General features: G+C 41.7%; 1 protein-coding gene across 7 annotated transcripts in view; it reads right to left on the bottom strand.

Annotated features, from left to right (window-relative positions):
• Positions 1–16858, bottom strand: part of LOC127620631 (serine/threonine-protein kinase WNK2-like) — a 156073-nt gene that overhangs the window by 51410 nt on the left and 87805 nt on the right. For all 7 annotated transcript variants that reach the window (XM_052093815.1, XM_052093814.1, XM_052093816.1 and 4 more), the window contains 9 exons: positions 15642–15758; positions 15308–15478; positions 14025–14076; positions 13855–13935; positions 11048–11691; positions 8060–8117; positions 7811–7881; positions 7584–7715; positions 1549–1922 (listed from right to left, as the gene is read on the bottom strand). In XM_052093815.1, coding sequence (XP_051949775.1) covers positions 1549–1922; positions 7584–7715; positions 7811–7881; positions 8060–8117; positions 11048–11691; positions 13855–13935; positions 14025–14076; positions 15308–15478; positions 15642–15758 — 1700 coding nt within the window. The remainder of the gene's footprint in view (positions 1–1548; positions 1923–7583; positions 7716–7810; positions 7882–8059; positions 8118–11047; positions 11692–13854; positions 13936–14024; positions 14077–15307; positions 15479–15641; positions 15759–16858) is intronic.

Below are 16858 nucleotides of genomic sequence, written 5' to 3'. Positions count from 1 at the left end.
TAAGAGTTTGAGTTTCTTGCATTCCTTGAATCGATCACAATTCTTGTTGAATTCACAAAGTCTGGGAATAAGAAAATGCTGTGGTTCTTCCAAGAAAGCATTCCGTTACACGTCGCCTTGCATAACACAAGATTTGAGATTCAAATTGATCTGGGCCTGTCTCCCTCAGCGGAACCCTGTGAGCCGGAACCCTGTGAACTTGCTCGATTTCCAGCTTATGGCCTGTTATGTCGAGCAGACTCGGAAAGTGCTTGTCCAGGAATTTCACCATATACCGACTTTCTTCTTCCTAAGGAATTCCAACAATTCGGACGTTATTCCACCGGTTATGATTCTCCAAATCCTCTAATTTCTCCCAGACATGCTCCAAATACACCCTGGTCGATAGCGGATTAGCAGCTAATTCCCTCTCCGATAATCAATCCATTTCTCGACCTCCCCCACTCTTGTAACCACCTCAGTGAATTTCAAGCCCATGGCCCTGATGGATCGAAATATTGCAGCAGCAAGATCCTCTGACCTTCATCGGCATTGCCGACACGTTCAACAATTGTCGCCGAATTTCATTCACTTCTCCGTCCAAATCGACTCCCTGGCTCGAGGCCTCCGGAGGGACGTCAGCTTGAGTACATAAGTGTCTTTTAATGTCTCAAGAGCTCGATGATTTTGAATTCTTTGACATATTGTCTTCCTAGAACACTAATGGATCAGGGTGTATTGAATCTCACTGGTTTATTACATAAAAAATATCAAAACTAGCAACATGCGCATAGCTCATCGTTCACACGTCCGAACCCTGCATGATGTCACGTGACTCATTTATTTACATTTATTTGTATAATATCAATTGATCAATGATGGGATGCTCTATTGCTGATTTCTATTAAAATACTCAAAAATACATTTCATACAAAAAGATACTTGAATACACCTCTTCTTTGATAAACATGTTTTAATTTAATTTAGTTAATTTTGTTATTTTTGGGGGGATTGAAGGGGTCATATCATGAGGAATAAAAGTTTCCTTGATATTCTGACATATAAGAGGTCATTACTATAATAACATACTGCAAGTTTGTTACACTACTGTTCCAGAGACAGTAAAAAGTTATAAAAGGTCTCAGTAAATGCTGAAATTCTTGGAAAAACTAAATGTTGTTTTAAGTAGTTTGGAATATTTTTTTCATTCCTATTTTTTTCTAAGAAAATAGGTAGTGAAACAATTCAGATTTAAGTTGTACTACATTTAAAAAATAAATTACCACCCAAAATGAGGTTGTGTAACTTACATGCAGGCAGCCATTTTTTTGTCATCTGGCAAAAACAAACAAACAAAAACAAAAAATAGAGGAGCCCTTTAGGCCATGTCCACACTAATATATTTTCATCTGAAATGCTGAAAAGGAGGGACTAGAGAGTTTATTTGAACTCTTATTTTTTTGTGTGGTTATCAACCTTTTTGGCACAAATTCTTTCAGTTAAGCTTAACTTGTATTGAACCTGGAATATTCCCAAGATGTCTGTTTTGGAATCTGTGTCTTTACTCACTTCTCTCTGAGTTTCTGCAGCTCTCGTTTCATATCTGCATCCTCAAACTCGGAGTCGTTATCGCTACTGATGTAAGCAGAGTGAGTGTGACTGCCAACCGACTGGCCGTGTCCATTTGCCATGGGACAGCTGGGCGAATCAGAGCTATGCACGCTGCTGCTGTGTCCCGAGCGCCGAAGTAAAGCCACTGCCCGCTTCATAAAATCACTGCCGCTGTATTCTGATGAAGGCTTGATGGGTGGAGGTGCGCTCTGATCCTCCTCACCTGTGTCAGAAGAGAGACACAACCTCTGCGTTGCACTCCCGTCAGCTGACACTGAACTCTGAATGCAAGCAATCATTGGTCTGGCCTCAGGAAATGAAACAGGCGTGTCCTACAGACAAACAAAAAATCACCATGAATGTTAGGTTACTTTAGTAACCCCGGTTCTCTAATAAAATAAGTGAGGTATCTTAAAATCGGACTGCCTAATTAGAATTCAATTAGAATTTCTTTGAAATATTACCAAACTAAAATGATATGTGAATTTGACATTTTAAAGACATTATTTTAAGTATTGATATCTGATTATTAAATCGACATTGTCTCCTACTGTACATTTACAAGAGGGCGCAACAAATCAATATAAACCAATCAACACTGTGATGTAGCGATTGTTTATTGCAAAGAACATATCTGTCTGATTACAAAAGTGCATAAATGATAAAGTCCAAAGATTTAGCCAGTTCATATTCTCAAATATTATGTAAAAAAGTAAAACAAGAATATAAACTCTTCAATAGACGGTTCTATGTTAATTTAGTGTTGCACAGTAGCATATACCGCTGCCATAGTACTAACACAAACTCAAGCCTCATAATACCGACAGTACAACAGTGTTTTTCATGAAATACAGTTTTTCATTAAATAAAGAGATAAGATAAGATAGCAAGTCATAGTCAAAACACAACCGGCAAAGACCTCCACAACAAAATTTTTTAGACACAGTCAATTTTAAAGGAAATTCAACCTTTAAAACGCATATCGAGACGCCGTGTTCGGTTTTATTTGTTGCACTGAATCTGTAAGTCATCACCAGTGCTTGGCATGCATCCATAATTTGAATGATCATTTTAACACTCAAATGTGCATTTATATCTTAAATTCAACAAAAATTCAAATTTCAAATGTTTATTTGATGGTCTTTTATTATGGTATGAAACATCTCCAATAACTCCTGCCCTTAACTCCCCGTAATGACAAAACCAGCTTTGATTGCTCATTTTACTTGTCAGTTAGAGGGCTTTTCCTGTCTAAATGTGTGGTTCTTGGTCAACTGAAGCTTTTATAGAGCCCAGACCTATGGCGCAGTCATGGGTCTGGATACGTGAGACTAAGCCACGCATGACATGCTAACAGTTGCACAGTAAACCTTCACAGTAGTAACGGCTCTGCCCTTATCTAACAGATCCTGAAAGAAACATAGAACCTCAGCCACTGCACATAGAATAAGAATGACTTTATCATTCAAACACTGCCTATTTGTGTTTGAATGATCCTATATCATGCATTGAGTGAGTCAAGGCCGCCCTTGCACTCTGAATTGTCTTGATTGCTTAAGGATGTAACCCGGTGGCATTTACATTCAGCCTCTAATGGGCCAGGCCCAGAGAGCCTGTGAGGGGAGGGGTGAAACATCTTCTTGTGCACTTGTAAAAGGAAGTCTCAGTGCAATTGGAGAGGCCAGGGCTGGTCATAAAGGAGTTTAATTATCTACAGTAACCACAGTTTCCCCAGCCAATACGGCGTACAATGCCCGTACTCCCTCACCCCCTGTAATGTTGGTCCAAAGAGGCTCAGTGGGTGAACGCATACAGTAAGATGTTTGGCCATGTGTGGGCCAGAGCATCCACACACAATGGTTTCCTTTTTTGTCCGCCAAGGAAAACGAATCGGTTACCTAACGTAACCTCGGTTCTCTCTAGATGAGGGAACGAGTATTGCGTAAGCTAGCTTACGCTACGGGAAAGATTCATCTTTTCTGAGATATTGAAGCCAAAAAATTATCCTTCATTTTGTATCATTTGTCAACGCAGTGCAGCAACTGCAAACCTTGAGCGGGCTAGCTAGCGAGCTCATTGGTTGCTCTGCAGCAACTGCTGCAGCCTATAGACGAACTTGGGCGAACTCGCGTCCAATGAGAGGTGTCCGCGCACTTACTGCATCAAAGCCCGCCAAAATGGGTGTGGCTAGAGTGCATATAAGCGTAGTTCGTAGGCTGGAACCCTGGTTTTCATTGAATGAAGCGAAAGTCGCTTGTGGCGACTCGTTCCCTCATCTAGAGAGAACCGAGGTTACGTTAGGTAACCGATTCGTTCTCTTACGAGAGGTTCTCTCGTATTGCGTATGCTAGCTTACGCTACGGGAACCCATTGTCAACGCCGTGCGCGCCAAGCATCCACTGCATGAGCCCCGGGGGTGGGGGGACCCGGGGGAGCCCTTGTGAGTGGGGAAATAATATTTGGCCGGCAAGAGTGCGGGCCAGTGTGTGTGTAATACATAAGCACATAGTGGGAAGGGAACGACAGAGCGGCGGTGCCGGTCTGTGTGGAATGAGTCCCATCAGTGCAGCTCACCAGGGGAGCTGTAGCGTATTAAACCGCTAGTAGTTTTGCCTGCAGGGCGGGCACTTCCAGATTGTAAAATCTGACAAAGGTGGAGGGGGAAGCCCAGCCCGCTGCCACACATATGTCGTGAATGGAAATCTCGCTGGACCATGCCCACAATGAGGCCATGCCTCTAGTGGAGTGAGCCCTAATGCCCAACGGGCATGGCAGGTCTTTTGACGCGTATGCGGCAGCAATAGCGTCCACTATCCATCTAGATAGTGTCTGTTTCGAGGCAGCGAGACCTTTGGTGCGCCCTCCGAACGAAACGAAAAGCTGCTCAGAGCGTCTGAAAGAGGCGGAGCGCGCAGTATACAATCTCAGTGCTCTGACTGGGCAAAGGAGATTGGCGTCGCGTTCGCTATCGGATGCTGGCAGCGCTGATAGGGAAATGACCTATGCTCTGAAAGGAGTACCGATCACCTTGGGAACATAGCCGTGTCTAGGCTTTAAAATTACCTTGGAGTCACTTGGTCCAAACTCAAGACACGCAGCGCTGACAGACAGCGCGTGAAGGTCTCCCACACGTTTGACTGATGACAGGGCAGTCAGAAAAACAGTTTTGAGTGAAAGGTATTTCAAATCCACGGATTGAAGCGGTTCGAAAGGGGGGGCTTTCATAGTTTCGAGAACTATAGAAAGATCCCAGATAGGAACCGATGGGGGCGCGGGGGTTCATCCTTCTAGCTCCCTTGAGGAAGCGGATGACCAGCTCGTTTTTCCCAGTGACTGGCCGTGCAGGGGTTCAGCGAACGCCGCGACGGCCGCCACACTACACTTTGAGCGTGGATGGGGATCTGCCCTTATCCAGCAGCTCTTGTAAAAACACGAGCAGCGACGACACCCCACATGTCCGTGGGTCCAGGTCTCTGTCGGTGCACTATTTTGAAAACACAGACCATTTTGACGCATAGAGTCTTCTCGTGGAAGGGGCTCTAGCGTGTATGATGGTGTTTATTACACCTTCTGGCAGAGCGACGGGTAGTCGTTGATCACCCACGCGTGCAGCGCCCAGCACTCTGGGTGGGGATGCCAGATCGTGCCGCGAGCTTGAGAGAGGAGATCTGCTCTCACTGGGATGGGCCACGGCGCTGTCAGTGACAGCTGCATAAGCTCCGGGAACCATGTCTGATTCTCCCAACGCGGGGCTATGAGGAGCACCGAGTGACGCGTTCCCTGATCCTCTGCATTATCTGTGGCAATAGCGAGACGGGAGGGAAGGCGTAAAGCGGGCAGTTGGGCCAGTCCTGGGCCAGCGCGTCCTCGCTTTTCGAGAAAAATATTGGGCAGTGAGAGTTCTCTTCTGACGCAAGAGGTCTATCTCTGCCCTGCCGAATATGCGCCATAACTTCTGGACTGTTTGAGCATGCAGGGACCATTCCCCTGGAGGAATATTGTCTCTGGACAGTCTGTCTGGGCCGTCGTTCAGGTGGCCTGGCACGTGCATCGCCCTCAGCGAGCGCAGGTGGCACTGGGACCAACTCAGTATGCGTTTCGTCAGATGGAAGAGGTTCCTGGATCTAACACTGCCCTGACGGTTTAGGTAGGATACCACAGATCTGTTGTCCGAACGGACCAGGACGTGGTGACCCTGAATGACCGGGAGAAGCGCACAGCGCGTACTCGACCGCTATCATTTCCAGACAATTTATGTGAAGGAGCTTTTCCTGAACTGACCATAGGCCAAAAACCGGAGAGCCCTCGCAGACCGCGCCCCAACCCGTGTTGGACGCGTCTGTCGAGATGACTTTTCGGCGAGATACAGCTCCCATCGTCACTCCCCGCTGATACATTCGGCCACTGTCCAGGGCTGCAGAGCTGAAATACAGGTCTGAGTCACCTTGATCGGCTGGCGGCCTGTGGCCCAAGCCCGGCGAGACGCGCGGGGTGTTTAGCCAATGCTGAAGCGGGGCGCATGCGCAGTAAACCTAGCTGAAGTACTGCTGCGGCTGAGGCAATGTAACCTAGCACTCTCTGAAATTTTTTCAGAGGCGTGAGGCTGTTCATCTGAAAGGACGCGGCTAGTCGCTGAACATGGCGCGCGCGCTGTGTAGATAAGCGAGCCGTCATTGCCACGGAGTCTAGTTCTATTCCAAGGAAGGAAATTGCCTGACTGGACTGTAGTGAGCTCTTGGTCCAATTGACTGCAAGACCCAAACTGTTCAGATGGCTGAGGAGAACTGTTCTGTGAGACAGAATGCGACTGTGCCATAATCAGCCAGTCGTCCAAATAGTTCAGAATTCGCAAGCCCTGACTCCGCAGGGGTGCGAGCGCCGCGTCCATGCACTTCGTGAAAGTACGGGGTGCTAAAGACAGGCCGAACGGAAGGACGGTGTATTGATAAACCTGGCCGTCGAAGGCGAATCTCAAGAATGGCCTGTGACTGGGATTTATCTGAATCTGAAAGTAGGCATCTTTCAGATCGAGAGAAATAAACCAGTCCCCCTGGCGCACATGCGCGAGGAGTTTCCTGATTGTAAGCATTTTGAACGGTGTTTTTGCAAGCACCTTGTTCAAACCCCTGAGATCTAATATTGGTCTGAGGCCGCCGTCTTTCTTGGGAACAAGAAAATAACGGCTGTAAAATCCCGACTCGCTCAGCGAAGGCAGCACTTTCTCTATGGCCCTTTTGCACAGAAGGTTTGCTATTTCTGAACGAAGCATGCAGGCTGCTTCCGTGTTCACAATAGTTTCGAGCCGCGCTCTGATGCGGGGAGGACGGCGATCGAACTGTAGCAAATAGCCCTGTTTTATTGTGCTTAACACCCATTTGGATATCCCTGGGATAGCTTCCCACGCTTTGAAGCGTAACGTTAGAGGGTGAATGGCCAAATTGCCCTGATTGCCGCACAAAGCGCGCTGAACAGAATGTGTGAGCGCGCTTACTGTGCTTATGCATGACTGCTCGCAGACAGCAGGGACAGGCTGCATCTGTTAAGTGATGCGCGAGCACAGTCACGGGCACGGGACTTACATACAGAGAAGTGTTTGCTGGCCGTGTGACAGAGCGGGCAGAGAATGGGCGCGCGCAGCCTCTCATTGGACGCGAGTTCGCCCAAGTTCGTCTATAGGCTGCAGCAGTTGCCGCAGAGCAACCAATGAGCTCGCTAGCTAGCCCGCTCAAGGTCTGCAGTTGCTGCACTGCGTTGACAAATGATACAAAATTAAGGATAATTTTTTGGCTTCAATATCTCAGAAAAGATGAATCTTTCCCGTAGCGTAAGCTAGCTTACGCAATACGAGAGAACCTCTCGTAAGAGAACCGGGTTTGTATGCATATAGAGAACTCACATATTACGCACAATATAAATACTACAGTACATGCTGCAGGAATAGTATGAATAGTATGGTAGTCTGTTATTCCAAATATCCCTGTGTGTTGACAAACCTGATACAAGTCAGGCGGTGCGGAGTATCTGTTGCTGTGTGTTGTGGATCTGTGTGTGTTCTCGGCTGCAGAAACTGCTGTACATTCATTTATCACATGATCCGTGCCGCCATCATGAGAACTGCAGGAGCTCTACACACACGCACCAAACAATAGCAAACTGTGACCATTTGATTCAGAGAAGCGTATACATAATTTGTTACTGAGCAGTGATTATGGGCTGTAACCTGGAAGTGGCTCTTGGATGTGTGTGCATCAGAACTGGCCCCCATGTCTCTGCTCAAGAGTCTCTTAAAAGCTGGTGAATATAAAAAAAAAAAAAAAAAAAATAAATATATATATATATATATATATATATATATATATAATATTATAGTTTGTTGCAAAAATACATTGTAAGCAGAAATGTCTTTTAGTCTACAGTACATCTGTATTACTAGAATCTAGATTAACATGTCTACACACACTGTACTTACGGGCAACAGCAGAATCACTTAAAGTGCCCAGACTATCAGATCTCTCTGGAATCTTAGGCTGAAACAGAATGAAATAAAATAAATAAAAAGAATTCATAAGCATTTATGCATGTAATAAAATCATTTATACCATGGTCTATTCAAATACTCAATTCTGATTGGCTGGAACGCGTGGATTAAATTCACTCAATGCACCAGTAGTTCCAGTCAGTTTTAATACCCGTTCTATATTAATGTGCCTACTCTACTGTCCTCCATAATGAGAAATTGCGAGACTTTTACGCCTGTTCAAACTACCTCCATTTGTGAATATAGTGTAGCAAGAGCTGGGATTAATCATCACATCACAAAACTCAACATCATCAAGCCACGCAATGCTGTCTTTAAATCAACTGTGAAACACTACAGGAAAAGTGGAAGAGACACCAGTGTTCATCAGCCCCATTTTCAAGGGTGTATCCTTGTACATTCGGAGGGGCCAAACCCTTTTTGGTGTTGAGGTCACAAATGTAATGGCCAAATCCCTCCCATTGGCATTTATCAATCATGGCCTCCTAATAATCCCCATCCATGTATTGGCTCTATAACTTTACTCTCTCCTCTCCATCAACGGCTAGTGGGTGTTGAGTGTACTGGCGCACTAAGCCAACACATCATCCAGGTAGATACTACACACTGGTTGTTGTTAAGGAGAGTCCCCTGTTCACTATGAAATGTGCTTTGAGTGTAGTGTCAGAAAAGTGCTTTATATTTAATTAGTTTATATGTATATGTAATTATTATTTACAGTAAATATTATTGGTTAAACCACCTGTCCAGCAATCAGGTCAGTCTTAGGAAGACATTTATGTAACTAACAACTTAAAAATAAGTAATATTTGCTTTAAAAATGACTGTCCATGTGTAATGTTTGGCGGCCATTAAATAAGTTGAAATTGGGCACATCCTGTATGACTAAGTAAAAATACAGGAAGAGTCCACCTACAATTGATTTAATTGACACCAAATAGATGGTCTATGTACATTCATTTTGTTAAGAATTTTAGTATTTTAGATATGACTCTGTATGACTAAATCACATTTCAGCACCTTTTAAGTGGGCATATAGCGGTTCTGTGGACAGAGGTTGTATGGGACGTAAGGGGACAAAATAATAGCTAAGTACTTGAAAAAGAAACTTGAAAAAGAACCACATTCATTCCTTTCATTTACAATATACAAAAATTTTATATATACCAAAAAGGTTCTATGAAACATGAGTCCCACCTTCTATGATTTGATTGGTCATCTCAAATGAAACTGATGTGCGGTGATAGACAACAGAGTACACTATAAATTAAACCATTTTTAAACAATTATGTAATCTCAATGCGAAAACTTAATGACAATTAAACAGCAGTGTATAATGGACTGCAGCAGAACACCAGTAAGAATATCAGTTATTGGGCCTCCCCATGACTATTGCGGTTACAGGCCTGCCAGTAATATGTCATCTCAAGGTCATATATTCTCTGACCTGGATAAAATTGGGAATGCACCTGCACTTTCCTCTTACCCACCCATAACGCTTGTCAGGAAATGTGGTTTGACAATCAGCTATGTTTGCTCGGAGGGGAGAGAAGGAAACCAGGACTTATCAACTGCATCTTTCGTTGTTCGGCAAGATGATTTGAGTTGTAATGTAAAAAACATAATCTAATATTGCTGTGCTGCACAGCACACACGTGCTACAAGCCATCGCTTGATCATACAACGCTGACTGAAGGGCTGAATGCAGACTTAATTGGGCAAAACTATATGCAATTTAATTCTTAATTCAATCAATAGTACAGCCTTAATGGATACCATACCGATGTGTCAGATGTCTGCAGGTTTCAAGTGCTATGTTATATAGTTTTACCCTCATCATGATAGTGCCACTTTTTCAACCGTCACGTCTGTAACAGAGAGATGTAACATTCGCAATGCCGGATTTTCCTCATTATTGTGAAAATGACAAAGCACAGAGATTAAATATTACAAGTTCTTATGCATGCCAACCCTTCTACATTATGTGACTCTTATTATTTCTAGTTTTTTGAGAGTGTGTGGACAAAAAAAAACTCATGTCCGTTTTTCCAAATATTTGTTCGGCTTTTTATTTAATTAATTCAAATAAATGTCATCTTAATCGCACTCTACTGTATATCTGTGTCTGATTTAGAATGAGCAGACCGCTAGATCTAAAGATCCGTAGATATAAAGTTAACCATTATTGTTATTCTTCCAGTCTAAATTTGCACTGCAAAAATCAATTACAGCTTTAACTAATTAGTGCTGGCAAGTGACCGTGGTATAAGCGGCATCATTCATGGCTAGGTTTGTGTTAAATGATTCTAATGCACTTCGCTCCGGGTGGTTTGACATCCTAACGAATACAAATATTCTAAATATTTTTAATATCACAACAAAAATGTATTCAAAATAGAAAATGTTACATTTAGAAAAATGCCTATGACAACAGTAAAAGTTAGCATGGCTGGGAATTCATTAGTGGTGGGGATTGTGATTATTCCCAGTGACTCGAGTTTGAACTTACTCTCAACACGCAGTGAAAGGATCTCGCTGCTATACGTCACCATTATACTTCTCAATAACTGGTGAATGATATCTGAACATTTACCAGCCAGAGGCCAATCACATATGCTAGTGATTTACTCTCATTGGTTTGCACATGGAGTAAAAGATCGATCTAGGGATTTCAAGATTTTATATCGGGATCGTTCAAATAAAGATGGCAATTTATCAGAAAATCAATATTTTTACCCAGCCATAAATGTTAGTGTCAGATTTCATTATTTAAAGACATTATTTACACTTATGTTAATGAGGGACATAAAAAGCACCCATTTAATAAAATGACTCTCCAATATTTGAACAATTATCAGCGAATAATCTTAACAAAAAGCAGCTCATATTGATACTGAAATTGATAAAGCTTAATTTTACCAGTTTCTCTTCTCTTCTCACATTTCCATCACTGCCTTGGCTGTCTGACAACGGAGGTGATCCAGGAGGGTCAGAGGCAGAGCTCGTGGTTTGTGAGGGGTGGTACTCCTGGTACAACAGATTGCGGAGTTTCTCATCTAAAGTCTTTATGGTTCTATCTGTAAACTCGAGTCGTGGTGGCCCCTCCCCATCTGATTCGCCTGGCCCACCCCCTGGTGGCCCCTGTGATGCAGAACATCCCGGCGCGGAGGGCAGGGTTTGTTGGGGCTGATGGGCGGGGCTCTGAGGCTGAGATTGGGAACTGGTAACCGAAGCTTGTGGAGTGGGCATAGCAAAATGCTGCTGCAATACCACCTGTTGGGTGTGGCTCCCGGGCGGCTCTGCACTAGAGCTGCATTTGTGGGCTATCGGCTGGTGAAGGGTTTCGTTTACTTTCTGGGTGACTTCCAAGGATACAGGAGGCACAGTGTGGCAGCACGGGATGTCAGAAACCATAGAAACGCCTGAACACACAACCTGAGAGCCATCCGCTGACTGAGTGGGCTCAGAGAGAGGTGGTTGCAGCAGAGATGGCCGTTTCTGCAGAGCTTTTGCACTGACTGTGTCGACATCATGTGTTTGAGGTGTCGAGGAACTCTGTCGGCCTGAAAGACAAAACGTTTCAATGCAAGAAAGTATATATATAGGTTAGAAAACAAAAGTTTAAAGGAATGGTTCATCCAAAGGTGAAAATTCTGTTTTCATTTACTCAACGTATTAAAGTAAGTGATAAGAGAATTTTCACAAAATCACAAAATGAGGAATTTGGCCTTTCTATTACATACAGTATAATGCAAGTGAATGAAGACTGGGGCTGTCAAGCTTAAAAAACAAAACAAATAAACAAATGCACCATTAAAGTAACAAAGTAGTCCATATGACTCTTGCACTATATTTGAAGTCTTCTGAAGTCAAACCATAGCTTTATGTGAGGAACTGACTAAAATGTAAATAATTATTCATTGATCATTTTGTCCTCCACTGAAGCTCTAAAATGGACTACAAACGTCATAGGGACTAAAAAATTTAACGATGAATGTGATTGGTTCTCAGTGTCTCCCATTAATTACTAAGACTGTCCTGCCACAGTTTCATAATGATCTGAAAATATTTTTATTAACATTAAAAATTCTCTAACAAAGCATCTCTCACTCCCAGTCAGTCAGCACCCTCAGCACCTTTGCGGCAAACATTGAAATAAGCTTTTAGAATCTGTCATTTTCGAATATTTGATTTTACTATTAAACCAGACTTCTGATATAGAGTATTCAATTGAATACTAAATTACCACTGCATTGAAGTATGGTCAAATAAACGATTTATAATTATACTCAGCCTTTATTTAGTTTTACTAACACATGATAGAAAAGTAGCAGGAAAACTTCAAGCAATCACAGAATGTCCCATCAGTCAGTACACACTTTAGAAGCATGAGTGCACTACTGCTTATGGGCTTAAAAGACACAACTATGCAGAACTTTTTATCTTCTCTCTTTCATGTTCTACTTAATGGCTGATGTGTCCCCTGTACCAAAATAATTGAATATTTAACACTAATACTGTAAATTGGCAAGCAGACAGTGGCAATTTCTCAGAGCCAGCAAAGCCTTCTCTTTATAAATATAAAGAATATAAATAAATATTCTTTCATCTGTTCATTCTCAATCACCTTTTTGTCTATGTATTTCCAATCGCTTTCCACTCCTAATTCATCTACAAACGAAATGTTACAGTATCCACTGCATTATCCACTACTCCAAACACAGTTTGATCATTATCAGTGTACGACAGCAAACAGTTAACGTTACTGCAGAAGTTTCAAATTAATGATAATTAATGTTAATCTAATGTTAGATAAATTAGGTGACTTTAACATTAGCTAACGACATTAGCAGTCAGTCTCCTCGCTTATATCAACTGACACATCTGGCTGCTTGTGGTGAAAAACAATGTATAACGCATGTAACATTATATCTAGCTAGCTAACATTAGCTAATTATCTAACGTTAACATGATTACCAGTGGCTCTGACAACATAACTATTTTCAACATCTGATGAGCAAGTTATGTAACGTTATGCTATTTGTAATGTTAACTAATCAAGTTGAAGTAATGCTACTGTTTTAAGCTTAATATCTGTACCCTTAGTTTTCAGATCATTTTTAAATATTTCAAGAAGAGAGAGTGAAATCCACCACCAGATGAGGAAGAAACATTTACAGAGGGATAGCTAGCATAGTTAGATGGCAAGTCAATAGCCAAGCAGGCTATTCCTAGGCTACTGTCAAGAAATAAACTAATAGTAATAGTAGAATTAGATGTTACTATTTACTGGTAGAGGGTCCGAGATCCACCCACCACAGTCTCACAAAATCCTGAGGGCTAAAATCATGAAAACCAATGGCATTCATCATTCATCATTCATTTGAGGGCTACGGTAGAAGGGGCATTTACAGTGAAATACTAATTCAATGGAATCTTATTTAAAAAAAATTATTAAAAAAAGATTATTTTTTAAATATAAATATATATATATTTTTTTTTTATTAAAAATATTTTATATAAAAATACATTTTATTTAAAATAAATGTTAGTTAAAACAGCAGCCATAATAATATTTATAAAAAATCAACAGTGTTCCACAGAAATAATTAAACATGAAAGTGAATAAATAATGACAGAATTTTAATTATTGAGTGATCTATCCCTGTAAATTATAGGGATCTGTGCAATTGAGCAACATTAGTTTGTGTGTGTGTGTGAATTACTCTTGTCTGCGTGTTCTCTGTCAGATGTGGGCGTCTCAGCCACAGGACAGATGATGAACCAGCGTTTTCCTGTGTGAAGCACTGTCAATGCAAGATAAGGCAAATTAATGTAAAGGATTCATGAACACTAGTTACAGTGAAACATGTAGGGAATGCGCATGTCTTATTACCATTTTGTTTATAAACTAGCTGCTCAGACTGGGTTTCCTGAGGCTTTGCTCCCTACAGAGGGAATAAAAGAAGAAAACAGCATCCATTACATGAAATCAAGTAAGCAGAAAAGATTATACTATTAAACGATTGGTTCACCCAAAAATGAAATTTCAGTCATTGTTTACTCACCCCTGTGTTGTTATAACCCTATATGACTTTTGTTTCTTTTTCTTAACATAAAGGGAGAAATTGAAAAAAAATAATAATGTTGTGCTCTGTGATGTTGTACAATGGCAGTTTATGATGACCACCTCTTCTAGGGTTATAATAACATGGGGGTGAGTAAACAATGATTACATTTTCATTTTTGGGTGAACTATCCCTTAAGCATATTTGACTAATGTATACATATTTCATTTTTATTTCATTAATTCAATATTATTTAAACAGTACCGTTAGTAAGGTTTCTTTTTCAAGAATTGAACAATATTAAAGGTGCACTTAGACTGCAGTCAACACCTCATGCAAGTGCACATCATTTTAAAGTCAACATGAGAACAAAACTGACTTTATTTGACATTGTGAGAAAGTCAGTGACTTATAACTGTTAATTTCTTTATAAGGTTCATACACTTTTTAACCAATACATTTCCATGTCTTCTCCATGACCTTTTCCTTTTGATAAGGATTCTTAAAAATCATTCAAATTCAGACTTGCTCACAAGCCATAGTGTTGTCAGATATTTCAGTGAATCCTTCAGTTAAGTTTTACTGTACACAACAGCAATATTTAGCCAATAAAAACTGGAAAAATATTAATTCATTAGACAATTTTCCATGACTTCTCCAGGCCTTTTAAAACACCTTTTTTTTCTCCCCAATTTGGAATGCCCAATACCCAATGAGCTAACCCCATGTGACTCTACCCTCTCTAGCAACCGGGCCAATTTGGTTGCTTAGGAGACCTGGCTGAAGTCGTCAGCATCTTTACAAGCTGAGCTACCCAGGCCCCCCTCTTTTAACACACTTTTAAAATCCTCTGATTTCTCCAGTTTTTCCATGAATGTGGGAACCCTTTATGGTAAAACTTACTTAATGCACCTATAAAAATAGGTATATATCGACTCTTCATGTAGATTAATAATAACACATTTGAGTTCATTTTAAGAACATGGCAACATTTGTTGTGTCCACTTATTGTGAGAAAGCCTCAAGTTAGAACTATAGATAAAATAAACTGTACTTATATAAAGTAAATCATATCATTTGATGTGAAGTGAATGTAAAGCAGGTGTGTCACATGTGAGTCAGAAGCTCCAGCGACTGGTGACTGATGCAGGGGTGATGTCTGGACGGAGCTCTTCTCTCCCTCTGCATCTTCACTCAGAATGTCCTCTGCTTTATCCATGATGTCCTTCAGCTGCTCAATGAACATCTCTCTTTCCAATAACAAAATAAACTCATTCTCGACCTTCAGGAAACAAAAACAGAATTGTGTTTCAGGAGCTTCACAATGACTTGGACCATCTCCAAATTCAGCATACATTTACTTCAAGAAGGTATCAAAAATAATTTTGGAAACTGATGATTGTGGATGTGGGGAGGGAGAGAGAAACTAGAGGTGGAAGTCTCACCATATATGTGGCGATCTCCTCTGGAGCATCTCCGTCAAGGTCAAATTTGAAGGTCACCATCTTGTGATTATGAGTCTCCAGCTGACACTCAACCATCTTATCTCCTGTGTCACACACCTGCACAAGAGTTTATCTATTAAAGGTGCTGTAAGCTATTTTTTTTCATGGAAAGACACGCAAAAATTGTCCTACTCCCTGAGAGATATTACTGAAATTAGAGTACGGAGATATCTCACCTGTCTCTGTGATAGCTCTAGACTCTGTAAACAGCAAAGAAAAATGTGTCCGTGAACCATGGTTGTCACGTTCACTGTAGTCTTTTGGTTTTGTACTGTTATTTTTAACTTTAGTTTAGTTCCTGTTTCCTGTTTTGGTTTTTGTAGTCCTTTGTAGTTTCTTTTATTCTGTCATGTTCACTGTTGTCTTTTGTTTTGTGTTTTTATGTTGAAGTTTAGTTTAGTTCCTGTTTTGGTTTTTGTAGTTTCTTTTATTCTGTCATGTTCACTGTTGTCTTTTGTTTTGTGCTGTCATTTTTAAGTTTAGTTTAGTTCCTGTTTCCTGTTTGGTCTTTGTAGTCCTCTGTAGTTTCTTTTTATGATTGGTGTTCCCCTGATTGCGTCTCCTTCCCTGATTGTTTCCCCCAGGTGTCCCTCATTCCCTTGTTTGTTCCTCTTGTATTTAAACCCTGGTTCTTTGTTCAGTCCTTGTCAATTGTTGTTTGAATGTTGATGTTTGTTCATGTTCGCTGCTCCTGTATCTTGTTTGCTCGAGGTCTCCCCGTGTTTTAGTTTCCTTTTCCCATTGTGGACCTTTTATTTTTCCCGTGTTTGTACAGTTATTATTTGTTCATTAATAAAGCCGCGATTGGATCCACACCTCCCATCTGCCTTCTCCTCCTTCCACACAAGCGTTACAGAACGATCGACCAAGAAATGGATCCAGCGGTCCAGCAGGCCAACTACCAGCTGCTTTGTTTGAAGCAGGGGGACCGACTGGTAGAAGACCACGTCCGGGACTTCCTTGAGCTGGCAAACATCTCCGACTTCCCGGACTCGGCCTTGGTGGTTTTCTTCTGGGGTAACCTGAACCCCTCGCTGAAGGAGCGGTTGCCACCGGTGTTGCGCGGCTGGACACTGCAGGAGATCATGGAAGAGACTTTGCTGGTCAGCGACTCGCCACTCACTGTGGGCGTGGCAGAAGAGGACCCTACCTCACCT

Source organism: Xyrauchen texanus, chromosome 27 (assembly GCF_025860055.1).
Source record: "Xyrauchen texanus isolate HMW12.3.18 chromosome 27, RBS_HiC_50CHRs, whole genome shotgun sequence".
Classification (NCBI taxonomy): domain Eukaryota; kingdom Metazoa; phylum Chordata; class Actinopteri; order Cypriniformes; family Catostomidae; genus Xyrauchen; species Xyrauchen texanus.
This window is presented reverse-complemented; position numbering and strand designations above follow the sequence as displayed.